Source organism: Brachypodium distachyon, chromosome 3 (genome assembly GCF_000005505.3).
Source record: "Brachypodium distachyon strain Bd21 chromosome 3, Brachypodium_distachyon_v3.0, whole genome shotgun sequence".
Classification (NCBI taxonomy): Eukaryota; Viridiplantae; Streptophyta; class Magnoliopsida; order Poales; family Poaceae; genus Brachypodium; species Brachypodium distachyon.
The window spans coordinates 6,587,887-6,612,961 of NC_016133.3; the positions used below are offsets into that span (position 1 = coordinate 6,587,887).

General features: G+C 42.8%; 2 protein-coding genes and 1 long non-coding RNA gene across 5 annotated transcripts; 2 read left to right on the forward strand and 1 right to left on the reverse strand.

Moving 5' to 3' along the window:
- The first annotated feature begins 4,258 nt into the window (after positions 1 to 4,258).
- Positions 4,259 to 6,939, forward strand: LOC100833402 (probable protein phosphatase 2C 12). The gene is made up of 3 exons (XM_003571702.4): positions 4,259 to 4,742; positions 5,722 to 6,190; positions 6,279 to 6,939. Exons 1-3 carry the CDS (start codon positions 4,557 to 4,559, stop codon positions 6,722 to 6,724), a joined length of 1,101 nt encoding a protein of 366 aa, XP_003571750.1. The 5' UTR covers positions 4,259 to 4,556; the 3' UTR covers positions 6,725 to 6,939.
- Positions 6,940 to 8,803: 1,864 nt separating this feature from the next.
- Positions 8,804 to 18,716, reverse strand: LOC100835234 (serine/threonine protein phosphatase 2A 55 kDa regulatory subunit B beta isoform). Of its 2 annotated transcripts, none has more exons than XM_003571705.4 (14): positions 18,347 to 18,716; positions 16,056 to 16,159; positions 15,884 to 15,979; positions 14,851 to 14,970; positions 14,232 to 14,432; positions 13,967 to 14,058; positions 12,896 to 13,014; positions 11,910 to 12,033; positions 11,633 to 11,756; positions 10,322 to 10,390; positions 10,144 to 10,235; positions 9,965 to 10,042; positions 9,587 to 9,654; positions 8,804 to 9,466 (listed from the first exon to the last, which is right to left on the reverse strand). In XM_003571705.4, exons 1-14 carry the CDS (start codon positions 18,699 to 18,701, stop codon positions 9,330 to 9,332), a joined length of 1,779 nt encoding a protein of 592 aa, XP_003571753.3. In that variant the 5' UTR covers positions 18,702 to 18,716; the 3' UTR covers positions 8,804 to 9,329. The 2 variants fall into 2 exon arrangements, with proteins under 2 accessions (XP_003571753.3, XP_024316594.1); XM_024460826.1 differs by having other exon boundaries at positions 14,229 to 14,432.
- A 521-nt stretch (positions 18,717 to 19,237) lies between these two features.
- LOC104583478 lies at positions 19,238 to 23,144 on the forward strand. 2 transcript variants are annotated; one of them, XR_002965312.1, is made up of 5 exons: positions 19,238 to 19,692; positions 20,456 to 21,050; positions 21,555 to 21,704; positions 21,828 to 21,894; positions 22,852 to 23,144. It is a non-coding gene; the product is annotated as an uncharacterized LOC104583478 (long non-coding RNA). The 2 variants fall into 2 exon arrangements; XR_001406576.2 differs by having other exon boundaries at positions 19,239 to 19,692; positions 20,456 to 21,704.
- Positions 23,145 to 25,075: the final 1,931 nt, after the last annotated feature.

A 25,075-nucleotide genomic window follows, 5' to 3' on the forward strand; every position in this document is an offset into this window, starting at 1 on the left:
ACCTGTCGGACGACATGCCGGCCTTGAAAACTTGCAGGAGTGATAAGAGGGCCGGGAGGTTTAATCGCGGGTTAGCGGCCCGGCTCGGGTTGGGGCCGGCGTGACATCCGACAGGTGGTCCTTACCTTTAAGAAATCGAGCAGAACTGACAAACCACTTGCTTTTGGTCTGACTAAGACAATTGGATTCAAAAAGTGTGGTTCCGCGGACGGTTTTCCGTTAACAGTGGTTCAACGACACGACTGTCCCAAAAATTTGTGATGTTGCCAAAAGTTGTAGCTCTAGACCTCTAGTCATCTTCCACGCCGTTGAGATGAAGCAACATTTCGGCAGTCAAGCTCGCAAGGGATGTGCCTTTGCTGGAGTGTGTTCAACGATCTTAAGTCCTCACCTATTAAGGTGGACGACCCCATATGGCTCTTCAAAACCTTTAGGTTAATCCAGTCTATGCTGAAAATAAGCATGTGAGTTCATAAGGGCCATATGCACTGCGCTGACCCAAAAATTGCTCATGCATTCTGATGCAAACCCATGTGGAAAGCGTCTTGCTCAAGCTGGTCAGACTTGCAGCACTGAGTCATTCTAGTCCACCAATATGCAAGCACTTGTGCGTAATTTGGCTCATAATTGAATATGAATGAACTGATATAAAAAATACGAGCAGAGTTTCTACTAGTCAAGCATATATATAAAATGTGGAGGGTAGAGGAAATAGACCAGTAGCATAGATAAATAAAAGGACAAGAAGTCAACTAACAATATAATCACCACGGATCCAGGTAATCCTAGCGAAACTACGTTTTCATGCATCAACTGCCCACTTGCAACCGCCGTAAAATAGAATTTATCTACTTGCATGCACCTTCAACAAACCCCAAGAGTCACACATTCATCCGCAAGTCCTGTGAATCTAGAAGAAGCAAAAAAAAAAGTAGAACATAAAACAACATTTCATCCCTAACGCATTTGACGCACCACTCTGTTTTACTACCACCTAATCTCATCGTTGTCATCCTACGTGTCGAATTAACATAAGGAATATACTTCTTTATGGGCTAATAATGGAGTTGCTTGGTCTCTGCTTAATCACCAATTTGGCAAAAAGGTTAATTATAATGGTGTTGCCTGGTCTCTGCTTAATCACCAATCAGGCAAAGAAAGGGTTTAATTAACCAAGTTGGCATAACCGATGTGAACCCAATTCTTGCCCAAGATGGAGATTTGTCGACCAGTTCGGGGAGAAAAAACATACAGAGAGGGCCCGTCAGTTCTGCCCAATGATTGGAAAGCGTGAGGCGGGCGATCAGCTCGAGAGTCTCTGCCCCCACTTGGAAGACATGAATGGGACGAGGGGGGAATTTCGGTGCTGTGCGAGCTTATCGTCAAGCAGGGCAGCCAACCTCAATCCCGCGGAGAAATTCCACGGGATATATTCTTATGCGGCCGGTTATGTGTATATGTTGTTGGGATTCAACAAATTGACCTCTTCTGTCCCATGCGGAGAATCGCGCTTTCGCAGCGCTAGATTTCAAGCACCAAATTCTTTACTTTTCTATATCCAAGTGGCGAGACCTAAAGTGCACCGCGACCGGCCGGTCCAGCAAAAGGCAGCTCCTGCAACTTGCCGAAAAATAAATAGAGACAGTCAGCTCCATATGGTATCTATCTATCTATCTATAAAGATCTAGCAGCTGCTAGCTAGCCTGCTACGGATAGATAGACGAGACGAGAGGAGCTCTGCTTGGAGGAGCAACAGCAACGTCGCAGCATACCCCCTTGACGCCGTACGTACGATGCAAGAGCAATCGTACGGTCTAGATCGTCTAGCTACTTCCGTATCTAGCTGGGTACGCCTAATCTGTTGACAAATGGACCACAGGACCAGACTACCGGAAATTGCTTTCGGAGCACGAGGCACGCGTACGACCGGGGGTACGGTTGCATTGCATGCCAAGCGGTAGAAGTTTATCTGTTCCGTCCAGCAAACCTTCAACGACTGGCTGAGGCTAAGACTTCCAATCAGGGAACAATAAGCACGTTCAACACAGGTGCTCCGGAAATCCGGGGCACAAGAATAATTCTATTTCAGACAGGCGTTATATATCGTCTTGGGTAGCAAAGTTTTACCAAGATCCCTTGACCGTCTAACGATCCGCATAACTTAACTGCATAACCCAGCCGATTAGCTTTGAACGGGTAATTAAGAATCCAAGCACACGACCTACCTACGTAGTGTTGCCGAAGCATGACTCCACCACCCACCCGGCCTTAACGACATTTCAAGCGAGAACACTTGGTGCAAGCTTGATAGCTTTAGCCAGTAGCTTTGAGGATAAGCCTCTTCCTCCCTGTCCGTTACTAGCTTCCTAGAAATCGAGATAGAGAGCGAGATCGATGGGCACGTTGGGCACTTGGGAAGCTAAGCTAGCTAACTCTTGCTGTCGCCAGTTCACACGATTATTGCACAGAGGCAAACGAGAAGACGTACAAAGCTACAATTAAATGGACCGATTGGTAAGTGGGGAGAGCGAAGTTTAAAAAGGCACCCCACGTATGTATCACCGCCGTCGGTTTCGCCACGGAAAAGACGCTATACGATAGAGCCGGCCTGGGGTTTCGTCGATGTGTTGTGTTGGCGACTGTCGGCTGGGTCTTTGGCTTGCACTCTGATATGATCAGATAAGTGAAATCAATGATTTGGTTCATGAGGGACCATAATTGGAATGGTTAGTATCAGAAAGTCAGGGGATGGGTGTTGGATTTGACCATTTGAATCAGACAGTTACCACTTACCAGGGGCCAGCTGTTCAAGATTTATTCAAGAGCAAAATTAATCCTACTCTGGAAGACAGTGCATTATTGCACGGTTTATTTCTGCTTAGTCCAGTTGATTAAGAAAAACAACTAGAGAATATATATATCTTATAACATTGAAGATATGACGAAAAAACAATGCCCAACATGCCCCGAATTACATCCATTGGCAAATACAGACATGTAGGATATGCAACTTTCTAGATGTTTTTAGATTTTTCATGATCATTTGCAACCGCATTTTGGCTATGAGGGTGGCCATATCTAATAGTGGTATCAACGAGTAATTCAGGAAAGAATCACATGAATGGTATCATCTTCGATGAGGTGCATAGATCACTGGATAGTGCATATAACCTTTTCATTGGTTACTTTCACATGATCAGGAATGCAAGCTTGATTGGATACTTTGTAATTTATTTTATTTGAACACCTTTGTATATCCCGTCGTGTACATATTCCATCTCATATAATACAAAACGACACAGTAGAGACCTTCCCTACTGTTTTGTGTCAAGAAAAGAGTAATTCAGGAAAGAAATTCTTCAAAATAGATAATATGTTTTTGGAAAAAATATTTCATTCCGACATTCGATTAGATAGAAATAAGTTATTTTCTTGCGAGATTAGTTTACAAAAAGAGTAGGTTAGCCCAGACGATAAGGATGTGCTCATGTTTGTACTACCCACCATGTTTACCGGGTTGTCCGATATATTTATAAGAAAGATAAATTTCCGCTAAATGTATATTTTCTTTTTCTATTTGGTTTGATTTCGTTTTCTGTTTGTTTTTCTTAATGCGTACGTCAAATATAGAGATTTGTGTTCTCTCACTTTAATTTTATGTTGACTTGCCATTGATTCTTCAATATTATTTGCACCATGTTTTTTTCTTAAGATTAGGATCTGGGAGGCTCCGCACCAAACATTGTGGCTAGCTGTTGGATTGAGCTATAAGCAAGGATGGCTTGGCATGGTTTTTGTTGATCGACCCATCTTTTGCCGTCAGTGTGTGACATGAGCTTACACGCTGACGTTACGCCAGTCTCCGAACATTCATTACTCATCACTGTGTGCCGTTCCATTCCAACGCCCAACACGTCATTCCTCCTGGCCCCACATGTCAGCGTCCAATGACGATCAACCGTCAATGAACAAGAAGAAGAAAACACCTCAGAGAATAAATAAATAAATAATCAACATTTGCCGACGCCGTCCTTCCAACCGAATCGACCGAGCAACGCATTTTGTTAATTATCATTATTCAGTGTTCAAATGTTCAATATACTAGTTACTATATTCCCCGTCAAAACTGAAATTCTTTCTCGGTAGCAGCAGTACGGTACAAAGATAGAATTGACCGGAGCCGGCCGGCCGACGGAGCAGTACGGTACCCACAGGACGGGTTCACTCGACAGGAATAACGCGCCAAAACCCCGGCCGCCCATGACATCCCCACCCCCCACCATGATCCCCTGCCCAGTCAGCCTACCACCACTAGCATCCATTTATTGCTCAACTCGCCTAATCCTCCTCGTCCTAATCCCTCCGCCCCTGCTTTAAAACGCCCGCAGCTTCTGCAATCCGTGTGCTGATCTGATCCCAAGCGCGCGGCTACCAATATGCAGTCTTCTTGCCTTATTTAACTCTGTCCTACTACTATATATCAACAGCAGAGCAGAGGTTTGCTCGTCTTGGTCCTCGTGAGCGGAATTGGTCTGTAATAAGGAAGGGGGATCTTGATGGGGATCTGCGCGTCTTCGGAGCGCCTGGAGCAGCAGGGGCAGGAGGCCGACGAGAACATCGTGTACGTGATGGACGAGCAAGGCGGGGGCGGCGGCGGCGCGTCGTCGCCGAGGAAGGTGGCCTCCCTCTTCTCCCAGAAGGGCAAGAAAGGGCCCAACCAGGACGCCGTCATCCTCTGCCAGGTGCGCTGTTGAATTTCACCGTCAATTTCTCGGCTTTGCGGTAGTCGGGTTGAATTTGTTTTCTGTTCGAGTTGCTGCGGACTTTTATTTACTCTGGTTGGGTGGGTGTTCTTGAGGCCACGCCGCCACGGAGCTTCCATCTCCATGAGATCCTTTTAATTTGTTCTTCAGTTATCCCGGAAAATTTTGTTCTTCACTTTCTCTGTGTGATCCTCTAGCATGGTGAAATTGCTCAGTTGGGGTCTGCTCTGTGGTTGCGATCAGTGGGTTATTATGTTGGGATTTGGTGGTGTTGTTGATGCTAGTGGGGTAATTTTGTTTTGCTTCTAAAATAGTGAACAGTTTATTTTTCTGGAGGGTTCTTTTAGCTCTACGCTGGACAGATATTTCCACGAACAGTACAGATGTGCTCATTTTTCTCCCATGTCTAATCATGAACACTTGGCCACCGTTTCAAGACTTATGTTCCACCTGTAATTATTAAGACTATAAAATACGGAGTAAGTCAGTTGACAAATTGACGAACTGTTCCATCTTTTGATTCTCATCGGAGGGGAGACGAATAATGGGTGCTAGAACTATCTTTGTTGTGCTAATCATTGTTGCTTTCCAACAACAAACGTACAGCAGCATCAAATTCAGATTTCGCAGCCAAGTTCAAAACAATAGTACTAATTCAGATTTGGCAGCGATTTTCTCCCTAATCATTTCACCTAATGTTGCCTAAGCTTTAGACACACCATGTGATGCTATTCCAAAGATTATGTTCCCCAAGCAGCCATGTGACGCTTCCAGAGGTTCCAATCTGTTTGCTTCACCAAACACCACTAATCTCACCTACCATCTAATCTTCACTTTTACTTTTACAATCACGAAAGATATTTCCAAGAATCATTTGGTAGTTACTACCATTCTTCCCCAAATTGACGATGCAATGTGGTCTGAATCTCATCAATCGATGTAATTCTTTATAATCCAGGGGTTCGGCATGGAGGAGGGTGTGTTCTGCGGGGTGTTCGACGGGCACGGCAGGTGCGGGCACCTGATCAGCAAGCTGGTGCGGGACTACCTGCCCTTCATGGTGCTGAGCCACCGGAACGCGCTGCTCCTTGCCGACGCCGACGACGACCCGGTGTTCAGCGACGCGTCGCCGTCGTCATCCTCCACGGGCTGCAGCGGCGGCTCGTCGCCGCAGCACCCGTCGCAGCTGCTGGAGGAGTGGCGGGAGGCGTGCACCAACGCGTTCAACGCCATGGACAACGAGCTGAAGCTGCAGGCCGGCATGGACTGCTCCTTCAGCGGCACCACTGCCGTCTGCGCCATCAAGCAAGGGAAGGACCTCATCATCGCCAACCTCGGCGACTCCCGCGCCGTGCTCGCCACCATGTCGGGCACTGGCTTCCTCAAGGCCGTCCAGCTCACCACCGACCAGAAGCCCTGCGTCCCCCGTAAGTACTACTACTTGTTAACTCTTGCTGACATTGCCGTGGGCTGATTTAAAGAAACTGAGCTTTGAATCTGGGGGGGAATTTGCAGAGGAGGCGGAGAGGATAAAGAGGAGCGAGGGGCGGGTGTTCGCGCTGAAGGAGGAGCCGGGGGTGATGAGGGTGTGGCTGCCGGGGGAGGACTGCCCGGGTTTGGCGATGGCGAGGGCGCTGGGGGACGCGAGGCTGAAGCGGCACGGGGTGATCTCGACGCCGCAGGTGACGGGGCACAGGGTCACGGCGGCGGACCTGTTCATCATCCTGGCCACGGACGGGGTGTGGGACGTGCTCAGCAACGAGGAGGTGGTGTCCATCGTCTGCGCCACGCCCAGGAAGCAGCACGCCTCCAAGGCCGTCGTCGAGGCCGCCGTGCAGAGGTGGAAGACCAAGTACCCGTCGTCGCGCGTCGACGACTGCTCCGCCGTCTGCCTCTTCCTCCAGGACCCCAGGTGGGGCGCCGCCGCCGCGTGCAGGAAGGCCGGCGGTGGTCTAGTTTAGCCTAGCTTAATGGTCGGTGATGAGGGGAGTCCCAAGGAACTCTGATGACTCCGGCAAAGCTATGGCCGGCCGTTTGATCCGTCTTGTACTGCAAGCTACTATATGTTTTTTTGCCGGTTTTGTCGCAAATGTGTTGCGAATGTGCTGCAAATATTGTCATAGGTTTGTAAATCTGTAACATAGTTTTGTGCTGATGAAAAATGTTCCGCAGAGTCTTCGCGTGTCGTCCGGACAAAGACTTGAGCCACCACCGCGGACTTGTGACCCTCACGTCCTGTGTTGGAGGCCTCCAATGTTAGGGATGTCCTAAACGACCTTGCCATCGATGCCTTCTTAAGATTTAGCCACTTCTTCGGCCGCCTCAAGGTGCCTATGGAGCGTTGGGTCAACCGGCACCCTCTACCTCTTTAAGGTAACATCCGCGGATGTTAGGAAAACATTGTTAGCCCATGAAAATAAAATGCTTATTGACATAAATTCTACTAGGACAATATTAGTTTCCATTACCAAAGTTATGGTACTTTCATATGTACATATTATTGTTAGGGATTAAAATCCTTTTCTAAGAAACCTAGGCGTAATCATAGAAATATATAGTTTGGCACTTCGCAAAATATGAGATTGATTTTTTTCAACTTGTAGTTAAGGAAGTGGTTATCCACTGCTATAATCCAGCCATTTTCAGCCAGAGCTACATGGGTGATATTCGGAGCCCACCCTTTCATTGGAGAGAGAGAGTGGGGTGGGGAGGGGGGGGGGGTTTGCAACACCTCTAAGCATGCATAACATCATCCGCATATAGAGCGAGTACGTATAAGCATGTACAGAAGTTTCACAGATATGTCGTAGAGTCTGTGTCCAACCATCTAGGAGCAGAGGGTGAAGACCATGGCTTGCGAGAGAGGAAGGAGAGGGCGAAGAACCACGTTTGCCAAAGAGAAAAGAGAGGGCAAAGAACCACGCTTGTCGAAGATGAAGGAGAAGACACCACGGAGCACCACCGCCTACCGGAGAGGATGTCGCCGCTTGCCTAGACCGACATTAGTGAGAATGGGGTCCAGCTGGCAATGGAGAGGTGAGACCTTGAGGGCAGGGAAATGAGAGACTAGAGAGCGTGGTACGCGAAATATAAGGAAGTTCCCTCGCTCTCCCAGTCACAGTTCCTTGAAAAATGGTTGAACAAGGTGGAGGACGAGTGATTTGAACACCGTGGGGGCCTGGCCCAAGGGGTAATGCAAACACCCGAACACCGGAAATTTGCATATAACGGACCTAGTTGGGGGTTGATGCAGGCAACCAAACATACCTTATGCTCTCAAAAAAAAACATACCTTAAACATCTCTGAAGTCATTGTTTAGCAGCTCCACTGTCATGCATTAGTATATACACAGCCTTTTATCTTTTTAAGCCTTTGTGCCCCGGAAGACAAGTAGGCAAAACCTGCTTGATTAGACTGGAGATAAGCACCGATCGAGAAGTACTTTCAAGGTCAAGAACGCATGCCACGCCAGTGTCAGTGGTCAAAGCCACCGCTCATTCAGAAAGTGTTCAATGTCAAGAGCGCACAAAAGCACTATCCCAGACCACACTGTCGCGGTCGTCGTTCCCAACAAACGTACATGGACTTGCACGGAGACTCGAGTGCCAAAAATGCTCCGGCATATAAGTTGCAAATACCTCGAAACAGGAAACTCCATCCAGCTGCTGAAGACTCAAACAACAAGCAACTGCACTCAGTTGTACACAAGCCGCAGTTTATATCGCAGGAAAAAACTTACTCTGGAAGGAGCCAAAATGATAGTAACCTTTATGCAGTAGAACTGCTCATTCTTGTCGTACATGAGCACCCTGACGGCAATAAAATTGATCTATAGTGCTCTCTCCGTCCGGTAACAAGTAACGTGACTTATTTCAGGACGGAGTAGGTACTTGTTACAAGACTGATTGCCAAAAGTGCCCGAATATGCGTGATTGCAAACCAGCATGCCACAAATTTATTATCTCATCAACTATACTGGGCACTCTAGAATCCAGATCATTAGCTATGAGTTTTGCATGGGAGGATGCACAGCATACAGCTTACAAGGTGTTACGAGTATCATATGCAGCATGAGTTCAGTTACATTCATGCAAAAAGTTTCAACCATCCAACAGAAGAGGCAACGAACAACTACAATAACTTGAGTTGAAATTTATGTCCAGAGATGTTCAGAATTCATGACAACAGATGGTAAACCCTGGTTAGGCGACATTACATTACATGAGTAGAGAAAAAGAAAATTTTCTGACATCCACCTTAAGCAGATATTTCCTGTGACCTGGGAGTGAAATTAGAATCAGCCTTCCTATCTTCTGCTCTGTCCTTCAACCGCTGGTCTTTTGGCTACGAAGGCAACTATAATCATATCTTGGGACCCAAAAAGTTTAATACGATTAGAGTTCTGTGTTTCAAATTTACTAAAGAATCGGAAGGGGGCAGTCAGATATGCTTGGAAGATATCTCGTGGGTACGGACCGCCTCCCTGCATCATTGCCCTGGTTGCATGAAAGGTCAAGGCTTTCACGTCGACCAAACCAAAAGAGTAAATCTTCTCTAGCACGTCCCTATGCATAATACATGTACAAGCTATTTCCAGCAGCACACGCGATGGAACTCTCAGTTGGGTGCCACGCAAGATGGAGTAACTTTGTTGAGAAGTCATAAGAATTTCCATTGCCATCGGCTCCTGCATTTTCTCCACCTGTGCATTTGACCAAGGATGAGAGATAGCTTGGAAAATGATGCAAAAGGACAAGTAGGTTAATCTAAGCCACCTACATGAACAAAATAATCAGGTATAACATACACCAGAGATACTTACCTCTCCTCACAGCACGGGTCAAAGAGGTCAGCGTTCTTGTAGGCCTTGTTGGATTAGCAACCTGACGCCTATAAGGTTTTCAACCCCAACAAAGCAAGAAAAGTTCAGCCCAGTTTAGAAAAATAGTTTCCAATTGGGTTGGTAAACATGATGTGTTTATACCTACTACTGATTGGTCACTGATCACCTATGTTGAATGTTTGGTAATCCTACCAACTTTCACATACGAGACTCATAATAAAACATTTTTTAATGTTGTATTCAGTTAACTGGAGCAGAAATTTATGTTGGAGGTGAGAGGCTCATGAATTGTGCACAAATAGGACTAGCTCAAGTCCAGGTAGAGTAACTTATGCTCATTCTCAAGATAAGGCATACCTCATAGGATTCCTGCTTGCTTCCAAAGTGGTTGCTTCTGTACTTCCAGGCGTACAACCAAAAACTCGGAATAAATTACTGCAGTACAGCACCAGAAGAGTACAGAGTTAGCACACAGAAATTACAAAATCAACAATAGATAGCAGCACTGGTGATAGTTCATAATGAGAAAAATATACCTATAAGATCCAGTTGCAACACGAAGACCATCCCCACTCAGACAACATTCAAATTTGTCAAAAATTGAATCATTTTCGTATAGATCACAAAGCTACAGAAGATGAGATCAACACATCATTAGATCAGAACAGGCCTTGACATGGCTTATTTGCTATCACACAGATGGTAAAATTTCACCTTAGGCCTTAAATGTTCATGTACTTGGAAAGTTGCTACTGGGCCTGAATCCATGTTGAGATCCCATAGCTGAAAAAGGAAGCTAAAGATATTTCAAGCAGCAATGCACTTCTATGTAAGAAAACCAGCTGAAAAGGACAGGTTTCATGATCCAGATATTCCATATATTAAAAAAAAAATTATATACGATACAGACCTATTGGAATCAACAGCATGGCATACGAACTTTACAAAGAAATTTCAGATTTTTGTGTCATTTTAGATTCAAATGTGAAAGGTAAACGAAAGCAAGAGAAAAGGAAAATAATGTCACCAGCACTGGATGTATGCAAGTAACAGAACTGGCGAAGCTAATATTACTTTCTAGCCAGCGACAGAGTCAAGTTCGAAATTAACCAGAACAAAGAAACTGTTCAGATCAGTGCAGTTTGAAGAAACTTAAAAACCGAATAATAGTTGATGCAGAAATGACCATTGACGTAATGCACTGGCCTAGCACACAGCTTATTTATAAACATCAAAATGGGAACAATATATCGCGAAAGACCAGTGCAAGATGAAGAACACATGGACCAGATATCTTTACTCCTATAAACAGAACAGTTCGTAGTGATGGTCTGTTTGCCCTCGCATCGTCCCAACCATCAGCTACCAAAGATTGAGATTGAGATGAGATTGCTCACTATACACTTAATCTATTTTGCAAAAATACATCGATCTACCATGAACTTGCAAATACGCCAAGGAGCAGCTCAATTCAATAAAGTAATTAGTCTCCTAAATGTGTAATACTGGCATAATGCAGGTGAGTTGCTAAGAACCAACGGAAAAGAGCAGGCATATAATTTGCCAAACAAATGCATTTAGTTTGGATTGATCATAAGTTGTATGCGCCCAACAATTGCACAACTAATATGGCAGCAAGAAGATAGTTAAACGTGGAAGAAAGACAAACATTTGGGCACAAGTTGACTGATTTCTCAGTAAAAAACTTATTGTTTGGGATTACAATAAGTTAAACAGTATGATCCTCTGTGCTACGGCACATGTCAGGTAACCTATGGTTTTCAGTTCGAGTCTCCTCCACAGATTATGTTTTAAACTTTTTAGCAAGAGTTATTGTCCCACATGTAAGTATGAGTGAACAGGAGGGGTGAACTCCACCACCAACTTGAATCTTTATAAGTATAATAATATAGTATAGATGATATATTTTATTTTCGTCTGTAGGAAAGTACAGGTTTCTTGCTAGTTTACATCAAATTGATAGTTCGAGGATTTCAGACAACTAAGAATATGTCAGTTACAAACCTTGAGAGTCATATAATCACGACTAAGAATATGTCTTCCCTCCCGTGCAAACTTTATATCTGATACTGATGCAATTATCTCTGTAAAAAAGGATTTTGATCCAGGTGCTTCATGCTCCTCAAATCTGAACAAAAAAGCTCCCACTTAATTAGACATCAGTTTGTGCAAATTTTAGACATATAGATTAACTTCAAATGTTTGTAATCCTTCAAAATCTATTGATGCCTTCTAAACAAGGATAACTGTTACATCAGGAAGTGCAAGGGGGATTACTAACAGCTTCGCATGGTTGTCACACAGTGCTGATTGCCGCAGGTCAATAAGCCTGATAGCGCCCTTTGAGCTACTATAGGCTAGTGTGTTACAATGAGTTGGATGGAACTCCGCACATGTAATCACCTCTGAAATTTCACAGAATTATACAATGTGATGCATGACACAGGAAAAAGAAAACAAGAAACTAACTTATAGGAACCATATCAGAAATTAGAAAATGATCACCTAAGAAAATATTTCAGATTTACAACAACGGCCAAAGGTATGCACTTTGACTAGCCGAGAAACAAATATTGGGGATCGCAAATTCAAGATAAAATATCTGTTTTGCATCAGAGCAGCACCAGCTCATGCAGACTATCTTTGTTTTATCTACTTGTGATTTTCCTACAAAGCAAGAACTACTCTGAATCTGCATTTTTCAATATCACATGAAGGTTAAAGCAAGAACTACTCTGTATCTGCAATTCTCAATATCACATGAAGTTGCCAGCTATTGATTGTCAACAAAAGAATTGTTAGCTAGCATGCCAACATATAGCTGCGGACTGGAACTCATCAATAATTTGTACGTGAAAGTACAGGCATTTGCCTTGCATCCTATTTTCATTTATCCAGTCCATCAGAAGAAAAAAATTACCCCACCAAAAGATCCAATTGGTAGTATGCAAATTGACTGTTGATTCAAATTCCAAGAATAGGCCATAGAGATGAAAATTTTAAGTAGTTTGGAATATCAACAAAACTTATACCTGAAGCATGGCAATGCTTGCAAGGTAAAAGGGGCTATGATTCTCCAAAAGAAGGTAAAACAACCTGACCCTGGTTACTTTGTGATGCATCTTACTACGCTAATATAGATTTTCATATAGAAAGTTAAGCTATTGGACAATTGATACAACAGTTAGATAACAAGTGCACGCTTAACATATAAATTCAGTGTTCAGTGCACAGCATGAATAGATTTTATAGGGCTGACAAGTTTACCAGTTAGATCCTCCATGTTTGCAGGCTTCACATCAACAATGTTAAAGCTCTGACTGTTAATTTCCAAATTCCACAGATTTATTCTCAGATCATCTGCCGATATGAATGTCTCGCCATCACTGGAAGCAAAATGACATGACAACAAGGTATCAGCATAATGCGCATAGATTGTATCATTCATAAATCCGCCAAGGCAGATAATTACATTAGTTGCACGAAGTCAATCACATGAAGTCATCCAAAGGGAACCATATAATGGCCCCCATTACCCTTATCATTATTAACTTAGTATATTTGTATCTGTTAGGAGGAATAGCAACTTGTATTCCAATGAGGCTCTAGACCAATTTATATACAGTACGCGTACAGAGAGTATATGCAGGAAACCCCTTAGACTACGTGGTAATACAAACAGGTACTCCCTCAGTTCCTTTTTATAAGATGTTCTACTTTTGTCCCAAGTTAAACTTACTAAAATTTGAACAACTTTATGGAAAAATCTACGAAAACCTACAATTCTAAATCAGTTTTATTAAATCCATCATAATATATATCTTCATAGTAATACTTATTTGATATTGTAGATAGATATTACTAGTACATTTTCTATAAATTTGGTAAAGTTTGACTTGGAACAAAACTAGAACATCTTATAAAAAGGTACAGATGGAGTATAAACTAAACACTTATATAAACGGGTAAACTAAACATCTTATATAACTTATATCTAACAGTATCCGATTATCAGCCTTCTGGATTACATGCCACGTTACCTGGTATGCCACTACACATTACCCAAGGTAACAAACACCGTTGTCCCATTACAAGTATACACCATATAAACACAACAACATAATTCCAAGAGAATTAGGATTAAAACCGGATTACTCTTTGCGCGATATTACAATTTCTTAGGAAATACATGAAACAAAAAAGATTGTGATCCCTTAGGTAATACATAACGAAGAAAAATCGTGATCGAATATATGAGTCACAATTTCAATAGGAGAACTAAAGCACATAAAGGTAAGTCGTCAACTCATCCGTAATACCATCATGAGGGAAGCTAACCTATTATTCGAAATGGAATTGATATGGTAATCATGGGCGTGTGCATATACACGGCGGCATCTAGCAACAGGGTTTAGATCTTGGCCTGTAACCTGCACACACAGTAAATGAAACTGATCAGGTTTGTTTGTTGCACATACTATTTGTCTGAAAGCGTCTACATGCATATCATGACAAAAGAAACTTATTGTATATGCATGCATCACTTATGAATTATGATGCACAGAACTACAGACGTTAGACCAAGTGGGTTAAGTACAACTACCACAGGCAAACGCAGTGACGTGCATCCTCCGGGAGGGAATGACAGATCGTTGCTTGTGCCATTGTACAACTTCTCTGAGCATCCTCCATTTGGAAGGCCTCTAGAGCTACTGGCACTCGAACTGGAAGTTGTACCATTGTCTGAACTTTGGGAAGTATCCAAATTCATCACTGAAACTCGTTTCACTTTCTTGTCTTGCACCTACAGAGATAGCAAAGCAGTAAGGCATAAACAGATCGCGCTTGCATTTGGCAAGAACAAAGGAACTTTTCACATGAAAAGGCAAGAAATGGCATTGAGAATCATTGACACTGTAAAGAAAAACTGAATAGTTCATTTGTATTTGTAAAGATCAGAAGGATTAAAAAACAAGTGTCTTGATCTAACAAGGCAGTAGAAATGAAAAAAAAAATCAATACTCTCACTGGTATAAGCAGAACAACTGAAATAAGATTTACAGTAAATCCACCTTAAGATGCGCAAAACTATCTGGTAAACATGCAATGGATACAGATTCCAAGCATGGCATGGCTAAGAAACATTAGTTGACGCAAGAAGTCATAATCAAAAGTAATGAAATGTGCGAGCAAGCTTTCTGATCCAACTGTTTTATACATACCTTCCAATACTTGATTGTTTTGTCATTTGTAGACAAGATAAAGAGGGCATTATTGGCTGTTTGGCCCCACTTTATCTTGTTGATCTTCTCCTCTATTTCCAAACTTTTTAGGTAGTCGAACTACATGAATTACATATAGATCAGACGAAAAAAAGCACATATGAAAGGATATATTAAGCAATAGCTTCATTTAGAAGATAACATGATTTATGAATGATTTCACTTTACTTTTTTGCTCGTAAGCTAATCCAGCAACCGAAGCTAAGGAAACATTTTAAAAATGTATAGAGTGACAAAATTAAAAGAACTGCATGCATTCTAAAGAGAACACATTCATGGATGGAGGAAGTATTGTTATTACAGACCATCTGTGCTTCCATTGGTGATTTACTATGCTTACTTTGCAAAAATTACATGTGAGATAGAAATTACCACAGAGCAACTAGATCTCAGTACATGAATTGCACTTAGTACTTCGTCCTTTCCATATAATAAGGCATATAATTTTTGTCCTATGTCAAAAAATTTGAAGTTTGACCAAGTTTATAGGAAAAAAAAATGAACATCTACAATGCCAAATCAATACCAATACCAATAGATCAACCATGAAATATATTTTCATAATGTATTTATTTAATATTATAGATGTTGAGATTCCTATCTATAAAAATGGTCAAGCTTTATTTATTTTTAATTAGGACAAAATTCATATGCATTGTAATAGGGAAAGGAGGGAGTAGTTCGCATGCACAAGCGGAAATTGAAAAATTGCTACTTCCAGTAAGCAATTTACCAAATGAGGAATAACATATTATACAGACATGATACGATTTCATCCCAATTTTGTTACAAACTTTCAGCTCTAAGGGCTCGTCTGAGCCCTGAGGCACAAGATTTCCAGAGATTTAGGACAACAAGGAAACATGACATCAGATTGGATGTTTCCTTTCCTTCGATATGGAAAATTCTCCTGACCAAATGGGGCCTAAGAGAGACATATAGAAATTCATAATTCATGGCATTAGTGTCATACCTCAGGTTCATGACTCTGAAATTCAGTTTTGTAGCGGAACTCAGGATGCCTGGCCACCACATAATCTTGTCTCTCGAGTTCTGTCCGACTGGCATTCTGCATAAAACTTGACTTTATGCGCGCAATAGATTTAAGCAAGAAAGCAGAAACACTTGGATAGTGTGGTACTTACACCCCTGGCATCAGTCCTTTCAAACAAAACTACACGTCCACCTCTATCTCCAGTGGCAAGATGGTCACCCGATTTGTCAAACTCAATTGCAGAGATGATGTCAACTGAAACAAGTAGCATATTAAATCAAGATACGAATGGGACTTGGTAGGTCAAACCACAAAAACAAAGCATATTTCAGTTATTCAACACAACCATCAACTAAAATGAATAGAAACACTTATAGCAAATCATTCAGACTGAAGAGATGAATTATTTATTCTATGTTGATTTTAGAAACAAATGATAAACCTGGGACCAAGTATCCAAACAGTTATGTGGTTTTGATGTTCCTATAAAGGAACAAGACATGGCTGCTGTTGGGAAATTTCAGCTATTACTTATCAAGAGCCTACAATCAATGATCAATTTTTCCATCACTGTAGTGTAGAGCATTATAGTGTGCTCTCCGCAAACAGTGCTGCCTTAATAGAAGTGGTATTGGGAACATGTTAAAAATGTGATGGGTAACTGAGTGTATCGGTGCAGTTCCCGACATCCCGCTCCTGGCCGAGGAGATCCTCTCTGAAGCCGTGCTTTGGATGCATGCCGGTGCCAAGGCCCTTCGAAGATTGCCGCTGCATTCCCGGCCTCCTGAGTAGCCTCTTTCTCCTGCAGGCTAGTGTAAAGTTTTTGTTTTTTTTCTCTTCTTTCTGGCCTTTGACATTTTTCTCTTTTGCTCTTCCTTTTTCGGTGTTTTAGAGTTTTGGTGTTGGCTTTGGGCCTTTGTAACTTTCACCATCTCAGCGCCTCTTCTAATGAAAATGACACGGACTTAGGTGCGGATTCGAGAAATAAAAAAGAAGTGGTATTGGGAACATGTTAAATATGTAATGGGTGACTGAATTAGATCGACAGAGCAGAACTATGCAGGAGTTTCGGCTTTGTGCTAGCAATTCATAGAAAAGTAGGAGGGAAAGATTGCTTTCGTAATAATTTGCCAGAATATCATAACTGCGCCATATCCTCTATGTACAAATGGGTTCTGTATCTGAAGATCCTGTGGTCCCAATGGAAGGATTCTCATAAAACCTATATGGCTAAAAGTTAAGAGCAAGATGTATACCAAACTGGTCTGAACAGACTGCAAATCCTGGACTGCACCATTGATCTGAAGTCTGAAAGGACCGCATGTCTAGGAATGAAATTGTGTATCGTGTTTATTATAACTTAAACTTCAAGACACTATTGTGAACATTTAATAATCATACAAATAAACGCAGGTCGTATCTCGTATGTATGACCTGTTATGAGAGGCATAAAAAATATGCCTCACTGTTCCTAAACAAACACTTACCAAATCAACACCATTTCACCATAAACCTAACAAAATTAGGGCATGACCCATGGATGCCGAGTGAGCACCTGACCCAGTTTTAGTAAGGTAGACAGGTGTAACATTCTTTATGCTGTAGAAAACTAGCTATGCTAATGAACCCTGTCCGATGCGTAATGAGCAAGATGTCATGGTATGGCTTAGTCACAGAAGGATACCACTCACCTACAGCTCCCAAGCACATGACAATTCCCAACCATGAAAGATTTACAAAGCTGGCATTATCCTACCTAGCTTTGCAACCCACTTCATATTGTGTGCGCCCAATTCATGCCACTTACTACCAAACCATCCCAAATCCTAGAACACCTTACCACATCCACAATTCCCACCATCATCAGGTCATCACACAAAAAGGTCTAAACTTTGAATATGCCACCGGCAATCATGCTGTAAAGAGCCAGATGCCAGCCAATATCTTCAGCAAATCCATCAAGCATTTCTAGTTTTTTTACCGTTAACGCGACTACCTAGCATGGGCGCAATGCACTGGAACAACTACTACCACCACGTCAAAAAAAAAAAAAATCTGCGACAATAATCGATCCTACAAGAGCAGCAAAGCCTACGACGTGACAACTGATTCCGGCACGGACCCCAGTAGCTAAGCACCCATCCGCGCATAAGAACGAGCTCGTCATTTAGCCGCGAACCATGCTAGATCGCCGGGAAACACGATGTAGCAGAACACTTCGTAAAACGCCAGGACCCAAGCGCTCCAGACCCAAATCACGACAAAGCCTCCGCGATATCCTCTCAATTCGCAAAGGCACTGGACGACCGAATCCTGGAGATCCCCGTCTGCGCGCGGTGAAATGCGCGGGCCCACGGCGGCGTCAAATCCCCACCCACGGAACCGAGCAGATCTCGCGACGCGCCACGCATAGCAGAATCCCGAGGCCTGCGGACGGCATACCTTCCTGCACGTCCTCACCGGCGCCGCGCTCGCCGAAGACCTGCGCGAACCGCCACTCTAGCGGCAGCGGCTGCTGCGCCGCCGCCGGCTCGGGGCGGTCGTCGGGGGACTTGGGGTCCATGGGCGCCGCCGCTGTCAGGACACCATAAGCGAGGATCTCGGCGGCTTCGGCGGGGGAGATCGGGAGGGGGAAGAAGGTTCTTGGAGAATGGGGGGGAAGGCGGCGACGGAGATCGAGGGGCAGAGGCGAGGCGAGGGGAGGTGCTGCAGCCAAATGATGTGGAGAGCGAAGGTAACCCTGCGCCCCTGTATTGCTCGCGCTTTTCTGCTTTTCCTGTCTGTGGGGAGGGGGCATTTCGCGTTTGGTCCTCCAAAAAGTACCAATTTACTACGGAGTAGTAGCACTCAATCCTCCTGATCCTAGGAGTAGTTCAAACTCGATCCTAATTTCTTACTGTGGTTTAGTCAAATATCGTGGTTAAGTCAAATTTGAACTAAATTTAAACTAAAACATGATAAGAAATTAGGATCGAATGTGAACTAAAACCACGACAAGTAATTAGGATCGGAGTGAGTAGTTTGCATTTCGATGGGTCATTTTTTGGCCGTGCTAAAACCACGACAAGTAGTTAGGATCGGAGTGAGTAGTTTGCATTTCGATGGGTCATTTTTTGGCTGTGCATCACTATTACACATTTATTACTCTTTCTGATCCACGTCACTTGTCGCAGTTTTATCTTCAATACACATGTATCTACAAAAGAAACCGTTTTGCTATACACCAGACGCCTGCTTTTGTTGAAAAAAACAGGCGATGTGGTGGCCGTCCGATTCATGCCGGGAGATTTGTGTTTTTTCTTTGGATCTGACTCTTTTTTCTTTGCCTCGGGACGAGCTCTTCTTCCTTCTTCATTCTTTCTTCCTTCTGCCGACTGACCTCGGAGCGTGAAAATGGGGACGTGGGGGAAGGGGAGGAGGCGATTTTGCTCACCGGAGGCTGCCCTCCGGTGAGCTTTCCCTTCGTTTTCTGGTATCCCCCGTCCTCCCTCCTCCGTGCCGACGGCGCGGCGAGCGGGCGCGCTGGCCCGGCCCTCAAAGCGCCCACCGGGAGAACCTAGAGACAGCGTCGGGGATCGTCTCCGGGCTTGTCCTCTGTCGCGCCTCAACTCCTCCCGCCCCGCAAGGTCTCCGCCGAGTCGCGGCCGCCGGGTGTGCATTTGCTCTGACCCACAGGCTCTCGCGGGGACTATATCGACCCGGAGGCGGAGCGGAGAAAGCTTGGCGGCGGCGGCCGCGGAGCACCTCAGCTTCCCACTGCCTTCCGCCTGATTCTCTTCTGTATGGTGGTATGTCACGCACACGACGCTCCCTCCCTACCCTCCTTGTCTCTCGATTTTCCCCCCTTGTTGATGGAACTGCACTGCAGCGACCCTGTATGACTTCGTGCCGGAATTTGTCTCGGATTACTTACCTCGTAGTGTAAGAATTGTCAGATGATTGTTACAGTAAATTGAAGGTGAGCCAAGTTGCAGGTTAGTTTGGAGAGAGATGTCAGGAAATTTTGAGGGTTGTGGATTTTGTGGTCTGGTAGAGCACTGGAAGAAGGTGATTATGATTTTGAGAACACAGCTGTAGAAGAGGGTGGTCATGTGACATATCTGGGGAATTTGCGGAGATATATATGAACTTGGCCTAAAGGTCCACTTCTGAATGAAGCCACGGTCCTAAAAAATCACTAGTGTCAGCTATCTTCAGCCAAGTGTGACACTGCAATTCTGAAAAATAGACTAAAATCTACATCTAATGATGTTGTGAAGGAAGCCCATTCTTACAGATATTATTTCATTATGTTCAAACAATTTTATGGAAACACCAATTTGCTCCTAACAAATTTGAAATCATGAAATATTCAATGAACACAATCTGGATTTTCATAATATTTTTCGCATATTGTGAATGATTTAACGACATGGATATGTTTTGCTGCTTAGTTGTGCTTTAACAGGAAGCGATGTCAAGTGCCAGTAAGATGATAGTTCTGCTGCTGCAGTCTCATCCTATATTTGTACCTGTGGAGACTCATCTTGGCATTTCTTGTTTATCTTTCAGCAATATCGGACTCAAGGATCACTAGAGAAGAACAAAGCTTTGGTTGAGTACCTGAAGCAGTATGGTGCTGTCACAATAGATAAAGTGACTGAAGTACTGGAAAGTATGGACAGAGCGTTATTTGTATCAGAGGGACTTAAACCGTATACTCAGAGTCCTATTACCAGCTGAAAACCCACTTTGTGCTTCTCCTGAACTCAACTAAGCTTGCTAAGGCTACTTATATTTAGAGTTATGTAATGCTTTTCTCAACTACTCCCTTCTTTTCACAAAGGTTGGCGTATTTTGTTCCGTTAAGACAAGCCTTTGACCAAGAAATACTCTATCAATATGTAAGTTATATGATACGAAACCATGATCATTAGAAAGAACTTTTAAAGACGAATCCATCGATATAAATTTCATATATGAAAAAACACATATCAATGGAGTTTTCATCGGTCAAAGCCTTGTCCTAACGAAACAAAATACGCCAACCTTTGTGAAATGGAGGGAGTATATTCTTATTCTACATCATCACTAGATAAGGATGTGTACTTATCAAAAGATGCCCTTGTACATGTTTGGATTGAGATAGATTCAAATTGCACTCTGTGTAAGTTCTAAATGCACTGATAATTGAACTGTTGCATTTTCAGTCTTCTGTATGATTTCAAACTGCAATCGCAGATATTAGGCATCTAGCTACATTTTGATTTTTGCATTCTAACTTATGCAATCTATCTCGATTGTAATTTTCATCAAATATAATTGCACTGCCTTTTCTCTAATCCAATATTTGTTTTGATCTTTCTCTATTTGCTATTTTCTGCAATCTAAGCGCTTGATATTTACTAGTTACTATGTAATCTGTTCTAAATGGAGTGCTTTTGGGGGACCCTTTTTTAGCACCGTTGGAATTCTAGCCTTCTTGGCATTTTTGTTCAATGCTCTGTCTATATCCTCTACCAAAAAATTTGAAATTTGGTTTTGTACCCATTTCTTACGGTTGCAGTTCTAGCCTTGACCTTTTTTGCATGTTTATAGTTTTTCTGCAATTACATCCTTTGATTCTGAAGCTAAATAACCTGTAACTAAGCCAATGTATGTTGAACTGCAGGAATCAAACCATATATTGAAGGTTACAGGTTGAGGTTTGGGTGTTAGGGGACATGCTACCTCATCTACAAGCTTCAAATGGCAACCAATTCTGATTTGCTATGTATTTGCTAGGATCGCCACCATGCTGCTCATAATGTCATTTCTTTTGGTAGGTCAATGAAATCCATTTTGTAAGCAACAATGCTAGAAAAAGAACTTGGTTAAACTTGAGTTAGCAAAACATCTGGATTTGATCATTGTTCCTCTTTTCTGTTGTTTCTACCTGCTGCAGCGATGTAGGGGGAATGAGATCAAGTTGAGTAGGAGAAAACAGAATACCTTGGCGTCTCCATGTTGAGGTTAGTCGCCATTCGCCTTGACCTTCCAGTCCCCGCTGGTATTCTTCATATTCCTCCTTTCTTTTTGTTCTTTTCCTATTTTTTGAACTTGCATAGGACACTTTTTGGTTCAGAATCTGCAATTATTAATTCTGAACCCTCTTATGTTTGTTCTGGTATTATCTTGTTAAATTTTTTTTTGGGTTTTCCAGTCATGTTGATTTTTGCAGTCATTTGTAACTACATTTTGTTCGCCTGTGCTATTTTGGCTGTTAGCAGCTGCAATTACAGTTTCCTAAACATATATCACTCCAATTGATTTTTGATATTCTTTGAAACCTTTGAAATTGGGATACAGGGGCCAGTTACTAGTTTGACCCTCTATGGAATTGAGTTGAAATAGTTTAGTTCATTTTTTATTGCAATTACTACTTGCAATCAAGGTTTTTATGAAGTGTCATTGTACTTGTTCACTACTGGAATTCCACTCTAGTTTGTGTTGTTCCTTGTTTTGTCGATTCTTAGCCTTTGTTTATTAGAAGCAAACGTGACATTGCACTTTATTCCTTCTTCCAGCCTTTTAGAAGCAAATGTGCCCCTGTTCGTTGCCTTAACTCAATTCCAGGTAGTGTCATGTGCGCAATTCGATGCCTTATCAAATGCAATCACATTTGCTGAATTCTGGAATTGCACACCAGTTTGTTTCTTCTTTTGTCAATGATTGGTCCTAGGTCTATGTGGATGAGTCACAAAGTGCACTTTTCTTCCATATTTTAATGAACTGAAAATTTGTCCCTTTCTGTGTGTCCAGGTTCAGGTTTTGTTTGCTGTTGTCATTTAAAAAAAATTACATGTACCTTGAGTTCTCGCAATCGAGCATCGTACCGTATGCATTTGCAGTTGTTTAATACTCGTATTGCAGCCCAGCACGTTTGTTGCTTCACTTTGTTGATTTTGACTTTTGTTTTTGTTGTGTAGATTGATCTACTTCTGATGCATGGACAACTTAGTGAGGGAAGGCAGAGTTTCCCTTGATCGGGCAATGAACAAGTATTTATTTTTATCTCTTTGCGCAATTGGGGTTCATTCTTATGAACTGCAATTGCATTTGTGTCTCTGCGTTTGCACACTAGCAATTCTCATTGTCCATTTTGATTTTCTGTCTAGCCACATGTGCAAATGCTGAACCAGTCTCAAACTTTGCATGTCGATTACTGTAATTGGGTTTTCTATGAATTGCAATTGCATTTCTGTGTCTCTCTGTTTGCACAGTAGCAATTCTCATCGTCGATGTTGATTTTTCGTTCAGCGACATGCTTAGATGCTGAATCAGTCTCGTCTCAATTTTGTATGTCCATTACTATGCGCAATTGGGGTTCTTATGAATTGCAATTACATTTATGTGTCTCTGGGTTTGCATGTAGCTCTAAATGGGAAATTTGTTTTCTTATCAAATGCAATTGTGTTTGATGATTACTTGAATTGCACAACTTTAATTTGTTTTTTTAATCTGAGCTCTGTTGGTTTAATTTGAAACTCACTTACTCTAGTCTTTTCCCCTTGCCGTAGCTTATTCATAGAGCATATTTTTGCTTATGATTTCCCGTTGTTATACCTTATCCAGAGAGCATAGTTCTGTTGTTGAGGTCTTAGATTTTGGGTTCTTTATGTGTCTGGTTTCTATCAAATGAGCAGGCGCCTGTTTGTTTTTGTCTTTCCAGGCGCCTGTTTTATTCTCAAATATCAGGTGACTGGTTTTTTCTCTGAAACCAGCCGTAGACAGACCCAGAAAGAAAAGGGTTCTAGATACATGTGTATTTAGACAAAACTGCGACAACTAACTGGATTGGAGGGAGTATTTCTTTTTGGAGCCTTCTTTTCCCTCCCACAAGATGATGTCACGTGACGTTTCTTCTTCAACTCTAGTGATTTTCATCATCTTCATTTTCATTATCATCGTTTTTTTCGAGTCATGGGAACTCAGGTGGGAGATTTCTTTGTGTCGCCGGTCTCGATGGAATGACAAACGATACCGGTGGTGGCATCTAGTCAGAGACGGGTTAGGCACGGTGCAAACCGAGCATGGATGCATCATGCATGGTAGGACGACCGCTGGTGAGCGGGTTGACAAGGTGATAGGAGGCAACAACATAGCTAATACGCCAAAAAGGCCTAAACATTAGGCGAGGGAGTCCACGAACACGTGGAAGAGAGCATAAAAGGATTTTGTAGAGGGATAAAATGTCCATGCGGCACAAACGTATCTATTACTATCTATTAAATGGAGTTGGTGGTGATGGTACGGTCGCGGTCGTCGCCGTAGGTTAACTTCGTTAAAATTACAACCAATATGTCACTGTCCGTTATTTTCTTTTCCTCCAGTTTTTTTAACGATTTCTCCTATTCTGTCTTACAACCAACGTCACCATACCCGCATGCCGACCTCAACGGCGTCATGACTTGTCTACACGGAAAATGAAAATAAATAGTTAGTGATTTTGTTGACCCGTAGCAACGCGTCGGCACATCTGCTAGTACTACTTGCACTTGGTTTGTTTGGCCGCACAGTACTACTTGCACTTGGTTTGTTTGGCCGCACGTGCACAAGAGGATTACTGGACACTTTACTTAGGTTCCTACTTAGGTAGGATCATATGTGGATCAAAGAGTACAATTATTGGTGCAAAAGGGGACTTGGCGAGCTGGGGAGCAACTCAACCTCTAGGTGGTCAAACTAGACGGGTATGCTAGGGTTGTGCGCTGCAATCGGTCACTTTACATCTCCCTGCCTTTTGTTCTTCCTTGCGGGATCCTGGCCAATTATATAGACATGTCAAGGTGATGGCATGCTCCTTCCTGAGTAGGTATCCTGGTCGTGTACGAGTAGGATACATACCATGTACGAGCAGGATTTGCGGTTCATATCCATGTATCCGCAAGGCTTCCTTAAGGATCCCATGTGTATTCCACCTTGGTCGGTGGATTCCGAGTGGCCCTCAGGGCATGGATATATGTTGGTTTGTACGACTCATATATGGCATGTCTAGTACTATTATATGGTGCCAAGCATCTGTTGCTGACTAAAATGTCGTCAAGATCGTTGGGCCTCCTAGCATAGAATTTTGCAGTAAGTGGAAGCTTTTTCCTCACGAAATTGATTCAAGGTTTATTGGTTAGATGCTTGAAAGATTATCTAAGCGTC

Excerpts from the sequence above, each read along its gene's own strand:
- LOC100833402 (XM_003571702.4), top strand. The coding sequence starts at position 4,557 with ATGGGGATCTGCGCGTCTTCGGAGCGCCTGGAGCAGCAGGGGCAGGAG. Across the intron at positions 4,743-5,721 it reads ACGCCGTCATCCTCTGCCAG|GGGTTCGGCATGGAGGAGGG; the intron begins GTGCGCTGTTGA and ends TTTATAATCCAG. Across the intron at positions 6,191-6,278 it reads CCAGAAGCCCTGCGTCCCCC|AGGAGGCGGAGAGGATAAAG; the intron begins GTAAGTACTACT and ends GGGAATTTGCAG.
- LOC100835234 (XM_024460826.1), bottom strand. The coding sequence starts at position 18,701 with ATGCCCCCTCCCCACAGACAGGAAAAGCAGAAAAGCGCGAGCAATACA. Across the intron at positions 11,757-11,909 it reads TGTGACAACCATGCGAAGCT|ATTTGAGGAGCATGAAGCAC; the intron begins GTTAGTAATCCC and ends TTTTTTGTTCAG. Across the intron at positions 10,391-11,632 it reads GTGATTATATGACTCTCAAG|CTATGGGATCTCAACATGGA; the intron begins GTTTGTAACTGA and ends TTCCTTTTTCAG.